At 54.4% G+C, this 17,960-nt stretch overlaps 1 protein-coding gene across 2 annotated transcripts in view; it reads left to right on the forward strand.

Annotated features, from left to right (window-relative positions):
- STK10 (serine/threonine kinase 10) overlaps positions 1–17,960 on the forward strand; it is a 105,858-nt gene that overhangs the window by 15,306 nt on the left and 72,592 nt on the right. The window contains exons 1-2 of one of the 2 annotated variants that reach the window (XM_070517088.1): positions 2,557–3,084; positions 5,884–6,048. In XM_070517088.1, coding sequence (XP_070373189.1) covers positions 3,055–3,084; positions 5,884–6,048 — 195 coding nt within the window. In that variant the 5' untranslated portion in view covers positions 2,557–3,054. Of the gene's footprint in view, positions 1–2,556; positions 3,085–5,883; positions 6,049–17,960 lie in introns of those variants that run through there. The other variant, XM_044777670.2, reaches the window with a different exon arrangement.

Genomic DNA, 17,960 nt, shown 5'->3' on the forward strand with positions numbered 1-17,960 from the left:
ATGGCTGTCTGCTCTCTGCTGGAACCCCTCCAGAGATGGGAGCTAATTTCCTTTTGGTGGCAAATGACGAGTCCAGAAGGGAGTTTAGTGGCTTACGTAATCAGAAAGTCAAAGGGTACATTCTGCCTTCAGGAACAGCTGGCTCCAGGTGTCCGCAGACCCTCAGCACCTGCCCTTTTCCATTTGTGGGCTCTGCTCCCCTCGTCGTGACCTCGTCCTCAGGCAGCCTCTCTGAAGGAGCAGCAAGATGGCTGCGAGGCCCTCCAGCCTTCCATTCTACCAGTTCAGTAGCCCCAGGGAAAGAAAAAGCTTCTCTCCTGATAACTTTAACGGAAACCACCCACTACTACCCTGTTGGCCTGCCTTGGGTCACATGTGGGTGGCTGGGCCTGGGCTGTGCACCTGGGCCAGGCAGGGTCAGCCCCCGTGACTCCCTCACAGCACCAGCACTGAGAGTGGAGAAGGCCGTTCCCAAGGACGCTGGAGTCGGGGATCCCCAGGGGGAACGGATGCTGGCCGGGTCCCCTGCTGCCCCTTGCTGGGATTCATTTCCAGGCCCCTGGAGGCCTTTGCTCTTGTGCTCTCGTTTGCTCTGCTCCGCGCGGGCAGGGTTCTCCTGTCCTGCAGCTGAGGCAGCTGTCCCAGAGTGGACCCTGGTCGCTGTGCTCACCTCTGTGGCCTCTTGTTTCCTCGTCCGCAGAGTGGGAGGGGGCAGTGGGGTTTGGGAGAGCCGGCTGACGTGCTCTCTGGTCCCGGAGTTCTGCGCTTATCGGCTCTTCCCCTGGAGGAGGAGGCAGGGACACAGTGATCAGCCTCCAGCCAGGGGGGCAGGGGGGGACCTTGGGGTTGTCCCTGGCCGCTGCCACCAGCCCCTGACCACGCTGGCTGGGCCCCCTGGGTGGGGCAGGGCTCCGGGCTGGGCAGTCGTCCCCCCTCCTCCAGGCTGGGCCCCCGCCGCACAAGGGGGAGGATTGTTCCCGCAGAGGTGCCTGGGCCGGAGAACACAGCGGCCACTGTGTCTGCCCCCGGGTGTGGGCTGAGGCGTCCGTCCCTGCCGGCCAGCATGGAGGGCTGGGCGGGGCGCCCCTGTCCTTCGCTGGTCCTGGCCTTGCCTCAGCCGGTGGGGGAGACGGACGTCAGAGGCCACAGACAGTTGCTTGTTCTTTATGCAACTCCTTGCCTGTCCACTCCCACCACTACCCTTAGCTTTCCAAGGCCACCCACTCCCCAAGGTGCCCTCACATCAGACCTGGGAGAGAGCATGGTATCATTTCCCCATCCTCCTACTGTACAGAGGGAAAAACTGAGGCCCAGACAAGACCTGGGCAGAATTTACAGGCACCTGTGGCAAAGCGGTTGGGAACATGAACTTGGAAGTCACATAGGCCTGAATTTACCTGTTATCTCAGCCCTGTTATTTACCTGCTGTGTGACCTCGGGCAAGTGACTTCACCTCTCTGAGCATCAGTTTTCTTGTATATAAAATGAGGCTCTTAATTGTGGTAGCTCCCTGGTATAAAGACTGAGGGGATCAAACAGTGGCCTCCTGCGCGCCCTCTGGCCTCTGCTGCTTCCTTTCTAGGCTCGGCTAGTTTCGTGTCCAGGCTCACCTTGGGGGCAGCGTGGCGCAGCTGCTCCAGGCAGTACACAGGGCTTGGGGTAGACTCGGAGTCAGGGCGGTTGTTCCGAGGTTGCGTTTCCTTGGCTACCTCGATGGCTTTCCTGTCCCTGAGCTGATCTCTGTGTTCTGATTGACCAGGGCAAGTCCCGCACCCGCTCCCTGAGCTGGCGGTGGGATCCTCTCCATCGTGTTCTGGGGGCTGGGAATGAGGGTGGGCTAGAAAGGAACAGTCAGGGCTGGTGAGTGACGTTACAGAGGACAGTGACTGCTACCCAGCAACCCTCCCTCCAGGCAGAAGCCTCTCGTTGGCCAGCAGAGTGCCTCGCGTGTGGCATGTGCTCTGTACGTCAGGCTGAACGAGGGAGCGGGGAATCAGCTGATGGCTGGCAGCCTCCTGTGGTGAAGAGAGCACTGGACTGGGAGTCAGGACACCACCAAGCTCACGGTCCTGGGGGTCCTGATCCCTCTGTGAGCCTCAGGCTGCTAATCTGGGAAATGGGCGTGATGGCTGCCACCTGCCTTAATGGCTTGTGGGTAGATTAGATTTTTGTAGTTCCACGCATGCTACTGGCTGTGGTTTTTCATTATCTTTAGCAAAGGGAGGGAGAGCAGGGGATACTGGTCACTTGCCAAGAAGGGCCTCTGGGCTCAGGCTCTTTCAACCATGCAGGCTTGTGTTTGGATCCAGCCTTCACCCCACTTGCTATGTGACCTGAGGCAAATTGCTATGCCTCTCTGAATCTGTTTCCTCGTCTGTAAATGGGGAATGCTAATATTTATCTGCAAGGGCTGGGTGGAGGATGAAATGAGAAATTCCCTTTAAGGCCTGTCCTGGCACACAGCGAGGCTTGGGCAGTCTCAGCTGTTTTTATCATCAGCTGTTATTAGGTCCTCTGTGGCCTCGAGGTGAAGGATTGCTGCCTCAGCCGGGCCTTGAAAGAGTTTAATTTTGGCCAAGTCACTGTGCGCCGCGATTGCTGCTGACCCCTTTCTGGCCGGCGCTGGTCTCGGTGAAGTCCAGGCGAGGTGCTGGGCAGCAGGTGTTCCTCAGCGTTGACACCGGGACCTGGCCAGAGGCCCGGCCTGTGGTCAGTGCTGCCTTTCAGCGTGGCGGCCAGGCGGGTTTTGTGCGCTCATGGAGACGGTCCCCGCCGGGACCTGCCGCACCTTCAGGAGGAAGCATCCCTCTTAAGGAAGCCCAGGAAGAGGCAACCTGCTCCTCCTCCACCATCTCTCAGGAGTGAGGGGTGGACAATTGGGGGGCGCCCTTTGCCCCGCTGCCCTCCCAGCGCTGCGCGGGCTGGGGCTGGGGCGCCTGGGGCCCGCTCTGCCGCCCCCCAGCCCTCCTTCCTCTCTGAGAAGGAGCGGAGCGGCCTTGACCTGTCCTGGGAGGGCGCAGAGGAGCACGAGTGTTGTTCGACGTGGAAAGAAGGATGCTTCGACGGGCCTCCAGGGCAGGAGAGGTCAGCGTTCCGGGAAACGAAAGGGCGGGTGCAGAGTCAGTTAAGGGTGTGTGTGTGTGAGTGAGTGAGTGTGAGAGAGAGAGCAGGACAGCGAGGGAGCAGGAGCCCCCTTGCTTACCTGACGCGTTGCTGAGGCGTTCTCAACCAGCTCTCAGAAGGTGGCGTGGGGCGAGGACCCCCACGTCGGCCGAGGGAGCTGGGGGCTTCAGCGTGAGGACCAGCCCGGGAACGGCCCCACGTGCAGTTCTGTCCCTGAAGCTGGTGCCTGGCCCGACGTGGACGGTTTCACAGACTCACTCGGAGAGACTGGCATGGAGGAGGATGTGGCGCCATGAGGCTGCCGGGCTCCAGGTCAGCTGTCACCTAAGTTGCTCCTCATCGGCACACGAGAAAATAATAGCACCCCATCGCAGGGCGGCCGCAGAGATGTGTGAGCCACGTAGATGCGTGGACCGCTGGCCCCTGCAGAGCAGGCCCTTGGTGACTGTGAAACCATTGCTTTCTCACTGCCTGGGGCCCTGGGGACTTTGTGGCTCCGTTAGAAGCATTTACCTAAACTGAGAATAAATTTACAATTGAGCGTAAAGTTGCCTGTTGGCATCCCTCCCTTGCAGAGTTTCCCTGGTGGGGGTTGGCGCGCCCTCCCAGGTCCCACCCTGCATCACAGGCACACTGTCCCTGGCACAGAGGGCTGGGTCTCCAGCTGGACCTGGACCCCTGAGGCCGGGGCCGTGGCCCTGTCTGCGTTGCAGGCACCTGTGCAGGCCTGGCCCGGGAGTGCTCGTAGCGGTCTGTGGGCCTCTGGTCTCAGAGGCTCCTGCATCCTGGAGGTGACTGGGAGACCTTGTCCAGTGGTGGAAAGTGCACAGAAGCTTAGAAGGTCAAGGATCCAGATTCAGATTCTGGTGCCACTACCCTAGTCCCCTCTCTGAGCCTGTGGAGTGAGGAGCTGCAGAGGTGCAGCTGAGGTGCCGGCTACTATGCTGTCGCGGGAGGTGACGTGAATGCCCATTGTCATCCTTGGGCACCAGGCATGCAGGAGCAACTCGGCCATCAGTGTTCCCAGTGGATCAGGGTGCAGAGTCGTCCTGTAAGGCAGAAGTGGCTTGTCACTCTGTCCTCAGGAAGGCCCCACGATGGGAATCATCACGGCTGCTCGGGGAGCCCAGCGCAGCCATCTTCCTGTGCTTTCCGCTGGGCTGCTGCTCTCTTGTCAGGTGCACGTTGCCGGGGAGTGGGCTCTGCACACCGGGGCCCCAGGCAGCGCGGGGTGAGCACTCCCAGCAGCTGTCCCTCTGGGGGAGCCACAGGCTCTGCTCCGTCTTCCTGGACACCAGCTCACCATGGGGGAATTGCTTGTGCGACTTATATGGTCATTTCTCTGTCGCTCTCAGTTTTAAAAATTGTGGTGAAATATACATAACATAAAATTGACCATTTTAGCATTTCTAAGTGTGCAATTCCGTGGCAGTAAGTGCATTCAGAGTGTTATGCAACCGTCCCTACCCTCCATCTCAGAACTTTTTCGTCATCCCGAACAGAAACTGTCCTCATTGAACACTAACTCCTTACCCGCCCCCCCCGCCCCCGGCCACCAGCCCCTGGGACCTCTGCTCTCCTTTCTGCCTCTGTGAGTCTGACGACTCCGGGAACCTCATCTAAGTGGAATCAAGCAATATTTGTCCTTTTGTGTCTGGGTTATTTCACTTAGCGTAATGTCCCCAAGGTTGATCCGTGTTGTGGCGGGTGTCAGAATGTCCTTCCTTTTTAAGGCTGAATGATGTTCCTTGATCATGCGTACCACATTTTGTTTATTCTTTCATCGGCTCCTGGACAGTTGGTTATTTCCACCTTGGGGCTCCTGTGGATCTGCTGCTGTGAACGTGGGTGTCCAGAAGCCTGTGCGCATCCCTGCTCTCAGTTCTTCTGCGTGTGTCCCTGGGAGGCTGCTGCTGGGCCGTGTGGTAGTTCTGTGTTTAAACCTTTTGAGAAACAGCCAAACTCTTTTCCACTGCGGCTGCCCCATTTTGCATTCCCACCAGCAGGGCACAAAGATTCCAATTTTTCCACATCCTCACCAACACTTATTTTCCGTTTTTAAAAAGTTATAGCTGTCCTCGTGGGTGCAAAATTCTCTCACTCTTTTTCGTCAAATAAGAAACAGTCATTCCGCCCAGGGAAATGCGTCGAGGAAGCACTTCCACTGTAATTGGTGGGCACTGACTTAAATAGCTTTTTCGTTTTGCTTTTAATCTATGTGAAATGATGCAAATAAGTGCACGAAACATTCCTAGTAACGTTTCTAAATAACAGAGAGAGAATGAAGATGCCTTTTGACTCTCTCCCCATTTCAGGCTCCCCCCAGCCTGCTGTCAGGCAGTATCTTTCCAGAGTTTTCCGTGCATGTACATACGTGAGGGTTTATGAAAGCATAGTTCTCCGTTTTTTATATAAAAGTATCATACCACTTTTATTGTTGGGTGACTTGGATCTTTTACTGAACAACCCAACACGCTTCCCATGTTGGTATTTGTAGCGCCATGCCATCCTTGTATTTTTCTTTATCCCATAGTATGAATGTGTTGTACTTTCAAAAATTGCTATCCTTGAGCACAGAACACTGCTTCTCATGCGTGCCCCTCCGTGCTGACACAATGGGCAGCACTGGCCATTGTCAAGAGCGTATCTCCTGTTTCAGCCTCCCAGTCCCCGTCTGGACATCCGGCCTCTGAGCTGCCTTCCAGGCCTCAGCTTCCTGCCGAGCCTGCCTTGCTGACTTTCTGTGTCTCCACTTTGCAGGCCAAGAACAAGGAGACCGGCGCCCTGGCCGCCGCCAAGGTCATCGAGACCAAGAGTGAGGAGGAGCTGGAGGACTACATCGTGGAGATCGAGATCCTGGCCACCTGCGACCACCCCTACATCGTGAAGCTCCTGGGGGCCTACTTTTACGACGGGAAGCTGTGGGTAAGCGCGCCCCACCACCTGCCCTCGGCCCCCACGGCCTGGTCCTGAGGTCCCCAGCTCTTTCTCAGCGTCTACTTTGAGGGCAAAGGCCAGGGTTAAGAGAACATGAAGTGGGGGGGTGGGGGTGCTCTGGGTCCCCTGTCATCCCTTTCTGCAGAGCCTGCCCACTTTTGGGCTGGGGGCTGGGGTTTGGAGCTGGAAGAAACTACAGCTCTCCTGCCTCGCCTTGAATCCCGGCTCTGCCACTTAGAGGCTGGATAACTCCAGGCAGGTTCTTCACCCCTCTGTGTCTCAGTTTCCCCGTCTGTAAGGTGGGGATGATAACAGTGCCTAGCTCGTGGAGTTGTGATGGGGATTAAATGAGTTAATCATGACAGGTGCCTGGAAGAGTGCCTGGCACATGTGAGGGCTCGGTGAGTGGTGGCTACTTTATTATCTGTGATGGCCCCAGCGTTACTGCCACTGCTGCGGCTGCTGCGGCTGCTGCGTGGCGATCCCCTTCCATGGCGGCACGAAAGAAGGCGGCCCTTTACCAGCCCTGCGTTCTCCATCAGCAGCCTCGTATTTTCATGAGCCCGCTGCAGATGCAGCTTCCAGCCCCACCTTCCAAACTCAGCACCACCCGCCTTGACTCTAGAGGATTCCGGAGTGCCCCTGGTGTTCATAGGACAAGCTTGCCCTGCACAGGATCTCCCCACGGACGTTCTCCCAGCGTTAATGCCTCTGAGTTTATAAAACCCAGACTTCCCAGAAGGTCCGTGTCTCACCACGCTATTTTTCAGCCAATGTTTTATATGTAAAACATCATATTTGTGTCCCTAAAACTCAGAACAACATTTGTAACAAAATAATGGGCAGGAAAAGTATCAAGTAAATTCTAGATGCAACTGGAAGGCTGTCAGAATCCCATGTAGCTATTTTGCAAAGGTGGGGCATCGGCAGGGCTGCTCGGATGGCACTGGAGCCAAGAGCTGCCCAGGCTGCTGGGACTGCGCACAGCAGGGCTGTTAAGAGCTGTTGGTAAGTATTTGGTTGAGGAGGGGATGTTTCAGGCATTTTCCTTCTGTCACTACGGTTCACTTATGTATAGACAGTGTTACTATGTTTTAGTTACATTTTAGGAAATTAGTGGGGAATTTGAAGTTGCCATGTCATGCTTTACAATTTTTCCCGCTTGAAATAATGGGAAATAGACTGGTAACTGGCTTTTTTTTTTTTGCACAGAATACCTGATTTTTAGGAACAGAACTACTGACGCTTAACAGGGAAATCTGTGTCCTTTGAGAAAAGGACCCTGCTGTTTAAGGAAACCAAAGGAGCGTTTAGAAACCACTGTCGAAGTTTATCCCTCTCACTTCAAGAAAATGAAGGAAGCCAGTGTCTGAGGGGCTAAGAGCTTGGCCCCCAGCCCTGCCCAGAGCTCTGTCCACTTCAACTGTCTGCCCCCACCCCCCGACGCCTGACAAAGTCCAGCTTTCCTTTGCCTCTTTAGGCATCTCCTTGGGGAGCCTCCTGGATGTCATTAGGGAAAATAAAACCACTGCCTCCTGGCTGTGGCTGCAGATTTCAAAGCCCTTCCTCACCTACTGTCTCCAGGCACCGTGGGAGGTGAGCAGGGGAGGGAGACTGGTCACCCCTTTCCAGAGGAGGGGACAGAGGCACAGAGAAGGCACGCCCCTTGCTCATGGTCACACAGCTGAGGCCGATGAATCTGAGCCTGTGCATGTCCTCTGTCCTGTTTCATGGAGCTGCTTTTTAAAATGTTTTTTCTTCTTTTAAGAAATTAAATATTTTATGTATATGGTCATCAGAGAAAAATGAGAGTATACAGAAAAGCAAAAAAAAAAAAAAGATTAATACCATCCAAATTTTTACATCAGAGATAATCACTGGCAACATTTGGAATATATATTTTCTAGACTTTTCTGTATAGACACACACCCACACCCACAGTTTTTTTAAAAAGATGAATTTGTACCATAGCTGTTCCTTTACCTTCTGCTCTTTTTCTTAAGATCTATTAAGAACAACTTTCCAGGTCAGTAGGAAACCACCTGCGTCTTCATTTTCATTGTTCCATCAACTTCCGTCTTCTGACTGTGCCACCACTACTGCTGGGCATTTAGGCTGCCTCTTTTTTTTTTTTTGCTGTTATAGACAACTTTGTGATGGACATCTTTGAATTTTTGTGTTCTTGCCTGAGAATTTTTAAGATTTTTAAGTGTGTATTTTCAGATAGGCCTCACAGAACCACCCTTGATATTATACAAAGGAATTTCCCATCTACACACCCACCCATCCGTTTATCTGTCCATCCATCCTCCCCTCCATCCGTGCAACCTTTATTGGACCGCCGATTATGTACTCCTGAAGAAAACATCTTTTGTGTGCCTGTTCCCATTGTCGATTATGGCTAGGTACCAAGTTCATTACTTTCCCAGGTCCAAAGATAATACCGACAACTGCCAATGTTTATTAAGGGCTTACTGTGTGCTAGGCCTGTGGCTGAGAGTATTCCTTGCGTTTGTCATTTAATCTTTGTTCTATGCGGTCGTTGCTTTATCCCCATCTTACAGATGAAAATGAGACACAAAAGATGCTAAGTTCCCCCCAGGCCACACAGCTAGAAAGTGGCAGAGCTGGAAACCAGATAGAGACAAAGGACACTTCATAACTGGACCGTGACTGTCACGAGGTGGTTTAAATAGAGACACCAGAATTTTCTGTCTCAAAGTTGCCACTTGAAGCTGGTACTTTCTTATCCAGGGCTGCTGTTATGGCCAAACCCAGTCCTCACCCGCCTCTCTTGTGGCTACCCTACAGCCTGCATTTGTTACTTTGTAGACCCTGGAAGGTGCTGTCTCCTCATTTTTGAGGATTTGTGTTTTAGACATTGTGAAATCCAGGAAGGTGACACTGGAACCGGGTGGATCAAAAGGGACAGAGGGTTTCAAGCAAAAGGGACAGCATGGCAATGGTGTGGAGGTGCGCAAGCTGTGATGTGTTTGGAGCAGGGGCAACCAGGCTGGGGCTGCGCGTGGTGAGAGGTGAGGGCAGTGAAGTGCTGGCGGCTGTCGTGGAGGGCCTCGGACGCCAAGCTGAAGAGTTTGTGCTGAATCTTTCAGATCAGTGGTTCTCAAGGTACACCCCTTGGGCCAGTAGCAGCACCCCCTGGGACGCTGTTAGAAATGCAGAGTATCAGGCCCCTGCCCAGACCTGCTGACTCAGAAACTCTTGGGTGAGGCCCAGCAATCTTTTTTTTGAGGAAGATCAGCCCTGAGCTAATTACTGCCGATCCTCCTCTGCTGAGGAAGACTGGCCCTGAGCTAACACCCATGCCCATCTTCCTTCACTTTGTATGTGGGACGGCTACCACACCATGACTTGGTGAGCAGTGCCATGTCCATACCCGGGATCCGAACTGGCAAACCCTGGGCCGCTGAAGTGAAATGTGTGTACTTAACTGCTGCGCCACCAGGCTGGCCCCCCAGCAATCTGTTGTTAAGGCGTCTTCTAGGTGACTCTGATGCTTGTGTAAAGTTTGAGAACTAGGGTTTTAGGTAATGGGGACCTAGTGGCAGTTTCCATAGGAGAGAGACACGTATTCTGTGTTTTAGAAAGAAATCAGCTTTGAGGGGGCAAGAGTAGAGGCATTGAGGTTGACAAGGAAGTGGTAAGAAGAGACTAGGCCAGAAGCCCGAATACGTGATGTGGAAACATCACCTGGTCAGGAAAGGCTTCAGAACAAGGAACATTTGCACTGGATCTTGAAGGATGCGTAGGAGTTCTCCAGAGGGATACGAGAAGGAAGGGCAGTCTCAGTAGAGGAACAGCATGTATGAAAGTGTGGAAGGGAGAAGCTACGTTGTTCTGAGACACAGGGTTGATGGGTGCACCTACTTTTTGGTGTTTCCTTCTGTGTGATGGTTCTTGGACCCTCTCAGGACCAGGCTCAGGCCTTCTGTGTGGCTCCAAGAGCCTGCCTTTCCGGACAGGTGTCTCTGACCAAAGCAGGCCTGGACTGCCCTCAGGGGCTGGACTTTGGGGTGAGAAATCGGCTGTTGCCCAAGTGAGCTGGCTCTTCCCCGGCCGTGGCATCCAGGGACAGCTTCCCTCTGGATGGGCAGGGGTCGTTCACCAGCCACCCCACCTGCAGTCTGACAGGGTCAGCTCGTTTACTTCCGGAATTTGTGATGTTAGCAAGATCCTTCGAGTGGTTTCTTTTGACGACTTCTGCTTTTGAATATCTGATGGCACAAGTGGGGGGAAAAAAACAACCCAAAATATTCTAGACCAGCACTGCCCGATAGAAATATAACGTGAGCCACATATGTAATTATACATTTTCTAATAGCCACATTAAAAAAAGCAAAAAGAAATGGATGAAATTAATTTAAAAATATGATTTACTTAACCTGGTACATCAAAATATTGTCATTCTGACATGGAATCAACATAAAGATTATGAACTGGATATTTTACCTGTTCATTCGAAGCCTTCATATCCCGCGTGTGTTTTACAGTTACAGCACATCTCAATTCAGGAGGTCCGTGTTATCGGAAATCTATATTTAGATGTCATAAAATTTATAGTTTGTCATAAAATTGATCTATATTTAGATGTTGTAAAATTTACAGTTGACAGAGTAGATTCATATCCCCAAGTTGCTCCAGCATTCTTAAATGTTTCCCAGTAACGGAATCCAGTGTCAGTTTTTAGATTTGTTTAATTAGGAGGCCGGCCCCGAGGCCGAGTGGTTAAGTTCATGCGCTCCACTTCAGCGGCGCAGGGTTTCACCGATTCGGATCCTGGGTATGGACGTGGCACTGCTCGTCAGGCCATGCTGAGGCGGCGTCCCACATGCCACAACTAGAAGGACCTGCAACTAAGATACACAACTATGTATGGGGACAATTTGGGGAGATAAGGCAGAAAAAAAAAAGATTGGCAATAGTTGTTAGCTCAGGTCCCAACCTTAAAAAAAAAAATTTGTTTAGTTAAAAGTGAATAAAATTATAAATTTAGTTCAACACTAGCCACATGTCAAGTGCTCAGCAGCCACAGGGGGTCAGTGGCTGCTGTGTGGAACAGTGTGGATGATGCAGCTCTCGACCTCCCCCAGGCCCCTGACGGTGAGTGAGCGTGGGCAGCCCGGGCCGACCCCGTGGATTCCCTCTGCCTGCCAGCTGCCCCGGTCCCCGCATCCCCCCTGCCCCCAGCCCTGAGCCGGGTTTTCTCTCTTTCCCTGCACGTGCCGTGGGAGCAGGCGAGAGCGGCGTGATGGGAGGGTCAACAGTCCGCTGTCTGGGAAGGGCAGCCCTGGCCTATAGCATCTGCCATTTCTGTGGTGCAAACATTCCCGCCGTGGTCAGTGCCAAGCTACCAATGTGACGTCACTAACGTAGAGTTGGGAAGAAGTGTGGTGGCACTCAATGTGGAGTGTTTCTGCCGGATACAACAGACGTGGATGTGCTTGGATGGATGGATACGAGAGAAAGAAGTAACTTCCAAAGCGTACATAACAGTAGAATGTGCTACAATGATTAGGGAAGTGATGAGTTTTAAGTATTTATTATCTTTGTTTTTAATATAATTTTTAGAATTACAGGGTTATGTAACTTAATTTTAAATAATGGTCATGTTTAACAGCTAGTTTACAAAATTCCTGAAGATTTACCCGTCGGTTCTCACAAGCCAGTGAGAGCCGTCCCCAGCACACCCCTGGAGCCAGAGCAGAGGAGTGCTGACTGCACCGCAGAACGCTGAGGCTGGATGTCACACAGCCAAGCACTCATTTGAAAGATGAGACAACAGCAGACTAGAGAGGGCCTGGGATTCACCCAAGGTCACACAGCAAATTAGTCGCAAAGCCAGACATACAGAGGTCCTCAAAGACTGTTGATGAGAGACCCTACTCATGTGGCACTGTCCTCTGAAAAGCCGTTCCTCAGTTCTCCAGAATATATTCCAAACCCAGTGCCTGCTACAGAGGCTAATTATCGTCTGCCATCTATCACTACCTTCGCAGACCCCTCTTTTCCAGCTATTCTAAGCTGATTGCAGGCCACACCTCCAGGCCTTTGCTCATCCAGTGCCTTTTTCCAGACATGCCCTTCCCGTCCTCCTCTGCAGAGTCAGCAACAGCATCCCTCCCTCCATGAGGTTTTTAGTTTCCTCCCGGTGCCTCCTCTTCCTCTGCTCTCTGCTCCATTTGTTTCCGCTCATCCCACAGCCACATTTTAGTGCCGCTGTCAGTCTTGGTGTGGACCTCCTCCCGTAGGTAGGAGCCTGCGGCATCCTTACCCGGGGCTGGTCCTGAGCAGCGGACGGAGTGACGATCCGGTGGGTCCCCTCCAGGCAGCCGAGGCTGTCTGGGGCCAGCCCTGCCTGGGGAGGCTGGAGTCAGGGGCAGAGGGGCTGGTGGCCTGCAGCCCACGGAGCGTGCCCGAGGCTGACGTCACCTTTCTTGTGACCGAACAGCTCTCCAGCTGTGGATAATTTCGGGGGGCGCGGAGGAACTTCACTCCTCCAATGCTGCTCGTTTGCGCTGAACCTGGCGCAGTGCCATGACTCGGAGTCCGGCTCTCGCAGGTGGCGAGAATTTGGAAAGCCCCTCTGATCGGGTCTTGACCACTAGTCTTGCTCAGCCTCTTTTGACAGGACAGCAAACCCTGATGCTTCGAACTGCTCCCTGTTCCCCTGGGATGTCTGGCCCTTGTCTCTAGAAGGTGGGCAGTGGGGGAACGAAGCCTGCAGCCCTGTCAGGCAGCAGCATCTTCATTTATTCATTTAGTCAAGTCCTGTTGAATTCCTCCCTGTGCCAGGCCCTGGGGATACAGCCTCGCTGGGCCCAAAGTCTCGTGGTGGAAGCGGACAGTAGGAGAGCAAATAAAGAAGTGCATGAGAAGACTTCCGTGAGTGATAAGTGTGTAGAAGGAAAATAAACGGCAAGATGCCACAGAGGGCCCTGGGGTGGGCGTCAGGTGCTTTAACTAGCGTGGAGAGGCACGGCCTTTCTCAGGAGGTGGCATTTTAGCGGAGGCCCAGAAGACAGGACGGAGGGCAGACCCACAAATATTTCAGAGCAGAAAGTGCCGGGTGGAGGGACTAGGAAGTGCTAAGGCCCTGAGGCAGGAGCCACGAGGTCTGTGGAGGACCCGACAGAAGCTGTTGTGGTTTGAGCACGGCAAAGGGAGAGAGGCAGAGAATACTGCAAAAGGAGGCCAGATGGTCCAGGCCTTGACACTTGCCCCTGAGCACCTACTGTGTGCCAGGCTGTGTTCTAGGGGCTGGGGGTTCAGCGGTGAACAAGAGACTGTCCTCATCCTCGTGGAGCTTCCAGTCTTGTGGGAGACAGCCAGTGGGCCTGTGAACACATCCTTCAGGCGATGATGAGGACTGATGGATATAAAATCTGAAGTGTGGCCTAGGGACAGGGCAGGCCCCCTTCAGGCTGTGGTCAGGGAGGGGCCTGTCTGAGGAGGTGACGTTCGAGAAGGAGCAGTGGTGGGAGGATCAAGGCTGCCGCAGGTGCGAGGGCCCTGAGGTGCGAGTGTGCCTCCTGTGTTGGGGGCAGGAGATTGGGTCAGGGAGCGAGGTATGTGATCCTATGGGAGGTGTTGGGAAACCTCTGGTGGTTTCAAGCAGGGCAGTGTCTGCCCTCCGCTCCCACCATTAACCTGGTTAGTCTCTGAGTCCCTTTGATTCCTCTCCATGTCTGTCTCGTGCGTGTGTCCTCCTCTTACTGCCCTGCAGTGGAGGAGCTGAGTCCAGTCTTGTCTCTTGGTGCCAGTATGGACCTTAGCTAACCTCTAAGTCTCCATCTCTATCTGTAAAATGGGGGCGATGAGAACAAAACCCATCCCATTGTAAGGATTAAGTGAGGCATGCAGATCGGGTATGGGCAGCACTGTCTGGCACAAAGTGGGTGCTTGGTGACTGCCATTGTCCCTCTCTCCCCTCCTCCCCAGCCCTTTCTTTCCATTCGCTCTATGTTCCCCTACCCCCCCGGTTCCCTGCAGCTCCCTCTCTTCTGGCTTCTCTGCCTTTCACGTGCTGAACCTTCCTGAGGCTTCGCTGTGATCATGTCGCCCCCAAACAAGAAGGTGGGTGACGTCCGGGCAGATGACGACAGCAGTGCGGAGTGAGGAAGGGCCTTTCATGTGCACATGGCAAGCCCAGCCGCCCTGGCCTGCCCTGGAGACGTGGCACGGGTGAAGCTCAGAGGTTCCTCTGTCCCCGGGTTTTGTCTGCTCAGAAAGGTTTGTAGGGAGTTTATCTGCCCAGGAATCTCCTTGCTGACGACCAGAGAAAGCTTGACCCCTTGGCCTGGCGTGGGCAGCCCCCACGCTCGCGGGGTCTTCCCGGGGTTTCCTGGGTGCGGACTGCTCTTCCCAGCGCTTGTGGCCGCAGCGTTTGTGGATATGACACTCTCAGTAGGGCTGCCTCTCCAGACCACGTTCATCCTGCCACCTCTGTAAGAGGTGATTTTTTTTTAAGGTGACTCACTTTTTAGAAATTAAATACATTTATTTAAAAAGAAACGTTCATCCTGCTACCCTAAATGGAAAACTAGGACTCACTTGCCATAAATAGAAATCAAAGAAAATAAACCAATTCTGTGAAGTTCTAGCCCAAAGCCTTTGCCTGCCCAGCCTTCCACCTGGGCCCTGCAGCCCTGTCAGGAGGGGGTGTCACGACAGGACTCTCCAGCACATCAGCGTGACTGGGCTTGGGAGGGTGAGAGAGAGCTGAGGGGGACCCCTTGCCCTGGTGCCATGCGAGGCCCCAAAGTCACTTCCCCATCCCGGGGCCTCCTCTGGGGGTGTGCTGGGGGAGGGGCGCTCCCTTGGCAGGACATTTGGGCCCAGCCACGCCCTGTGAGGTCAGAGGTTGGGATGGTCCTCTTAGGGATGAGGGAGCCAGGCTCAGTGACTTGTCCAGTGACACTGAGAGGACAGAGTTTGGGCTTGGACCCCCCTTGCCCGACCCGGAGGCCAGTGGTCTTGCCCCCACGGCTTGCTTCTTAACTCTCATTGTTTACACCTGCACTTTTCCGACATTGGCTGTGGGATTCTTTTTGACTGAAATCTCCCCAGAAGTCCTTGTGGGCCGCAGGGAAAGCAGCAGCTGCCCTGAGTCGGGAGGCCTCTCCCAAGGTGGCCCCGGAGGAGCTCCTAGGCCTTCTGGTCATTCTCCATGTGGGGGGCTGTCCTGTACGTTGTAGGGTGTTTAGCAGCGTCCCTGCCTCTACCCACGGATGCTGGGAGAATCCCCCACCTCCCCGCTCAGTTCTGACAACCAAAAATGCCCCCAGATGTTGCCGGGTCCCCTGTGGGGCAGAGTCACCCCCAGTTGAGAAGCACAGGTCTCTGCCACTTGCGGCCCCCTGCTGTTGGGGTGGGAGGGTGTCCCCCAGGCCAGCCAGGCTGTGAGCCCCGGCCCCTCACCCGAGCATGTGAACCCTTAGAGCAGGGCCGCAAACTGATGGTCTCGGCCAGATCGGGCCTGCAAACACATTGTGTTTGGCATGCGTGATGTTTTTAGAAATTTGTTGCTAGCATATTGTCAGAAGATGTCAGGTAAAATCCTGGCCTTCTGACTTTTCTTGAATTACCTGGAGATGAGGCTGAACAGGCTGCTTTTCTGCATGGCAGCAGTTGCCTGGGGCTGAACAGCATCTGCCCCTCAGGCAGAGATGTGCTCTCCAATTAGCCTCAGACCTCACTACTCCCTAATGCATGCCCAATATGGTGGCTGAGGGCTGTTTGTCATTGGTGTGTGCCACTGTTTTTCTTAAAGTGGAATTAATGGGAAGTATTTCTAACTCCATATCTCTGTCAAAACTGAAGAAAGTAAAGATAGCCAAGAAGACTGTGTTCCCAGAAAAGTGTGTGAGAGGACATTTTTTCATATATGCAGACTACTTCGCCCTGTAAATTAGCTACTCTGACCTGCTGGGCATTTAAGCCAGGACTCTGGGCCTAGGGAGTCTGAAAATAGCCTTGTGAAGGGTCTGTGAACTTCCTGAATGTGTCTCCCAAGTGTATGTGTGTGTGTGTGACCCCAAAGATGTGACTGTGGGCCTCTCAGAGTGTGACTTCTTGTCTGAAAGTGAACATTCTGCAAAGAGGAAGTGAGGTCCGAGGGTCACAGAGCAGGGTGTGGGTGGGAGGGGCCTGCTGTCCACATGACCACATGCCTCCAGGCAGGGTTTCTGTGGCTTGTCGCCTTGGGCTGGGAGGCCAGCTGTTGGTCACTGACAGAGATTGCATATCTGACCTTACAAAAGCCAGAACTATAAAGAGAATGTGACGTTGGAAAGTAGCCAGCAGCGCTGTGTGCGTCTGGATGGTCACTTGGTGTGGCTGAAGGAGCGCTGGGCTGGGGTCAGGAGGCCTGAGATCTGCCTGGATCTGGGAGCGGCTCATGTGTGACCCTCGCCCAGCGCCTGCGCCCCCTGGGCTATGACGCGAGGGTCTTGGAAGGGGTGACCTCAAGGAGGTCTTGCAACCCCAGGCCCGGAGATCTCTGACATCCTCAATTCTGGGTCCGTGGTCAGCAGGGGCCTGTGGAGCCCTCTCTGTGGGACTGGGGTCCTGGTGCCGCCAGGGCTCCCTGGCGTTCACTCAGCCCCTCTCTTGCTCTGGGTTGGGTCTGCGGGCCACCCATGTGGGGTCACGTGCCTGCACACGGATCTGTCACAGCACTTTGTCGAGCAGTTGAAAGTGTGCAGGCCCCTCAGGCCTCTGGGAGGTGTGGTGTTGCCATCCCGCATTGCCCTTTACAGAGAGGGCGCCCTGCGGCTGGGGAGGGGGAGCATGGGAGGGGGCCTGCGCTTCGTGGCCTGGAGGTGAATCAGGAGTCGGGGGAGATGAGGGGAGGGTCAGCAAACTCATAGAGGAATAGCTGGCCTCTGCTGGGCACTTTGTCCGTGCTGGGCTCTTTTACGATTATTTCACTGAATCCTCCCAATTCTACGGGGATGAGTCACCCCTATTTTACAGAAGGCCAAGGGTCAGGGAGAGCGTGACTTGCCTCAGTGCTCGTGGCTGGGTTCCACCCCAGATCAGCCACTCCCAAGCCTTGTCTCCCCCCGCCCCCCACAGTGCCCCTCCCTGGGTGCTGGCCCTGGGCACCGCGGGGAGCAGCTGGAAGGACACAGTCTGAGATGCCCCTGCCCTCCGCTCGAGGAGCCCATTGTCCAGCAGAGCGTTGCTTGGCCGTGCCTGGTGGGGCGGGGGCCGGTGGCCAGGGGGTCCATCCAGCTTCTGCCTCAGGCACGGTGGACCCTCCTGGTGCGGCAGGCGTCCTCCGTCCAGGGGCAGGTGGAGTTGTGTGGCTGTGGATGGACCTGGGGCTCTGCCTGGGGTCCTGCTGTTGGGATGGCTAGGCTGGGGTCTCTGTGTCACATTTATAAGGGTGACTCTGGTCCAGGGATTCGCCCGCCATGTTCCCAAGCATTTCCGTGTGGGTTTAGTTCACCATCTGACCCCCTGAGCCGGCCGTCATCCCCTCCACGGCACTCCCGTGTGGCCTTCCCACTTTCATGGCTTTGGAGTCCCGCAGACCTGGGTTGGAATCTGGCTCCCCCGTGCCGCCATGTGACCTCAGACAAATCTCTTCATGCCTCTGAGCCTCTTCTTCATCTGGCCTTTGGGGTGATGACACTGACCTCCCGGCAGTTTATCCAGGGTTAGAAACCCAGCACGTCCCAGCTGGCGGACAGTAGGAGCCTCGTGCCGGGCACCCAGCTGATGGATGAGGTGTGGTGTTCAAGGTCGAGGTTGGCAGACAAATGTGTGAACCCACCCACAGGCTGCTTCTAGGGCGGGCTTTTTTCGGTTTTTTGACGTGATGTGAACCTTTATAAATTGGCTCTTTTCGTATAAGAATCCAGGTGTCTGGCTTG

Source organism: Equus asinus, chromosome 9 (assembly GCF_041296235.1).
Source record: "Equus asinus isolate D_3611 breed Donkey chromosome 9, EquAss-T2T_v2, whole genome shotgun sequence".
NCBI lineage: Eukaryota > Metazoa > Chordata > Mammalia > Perissodactyla > Equidae > Equus > Equus asinus.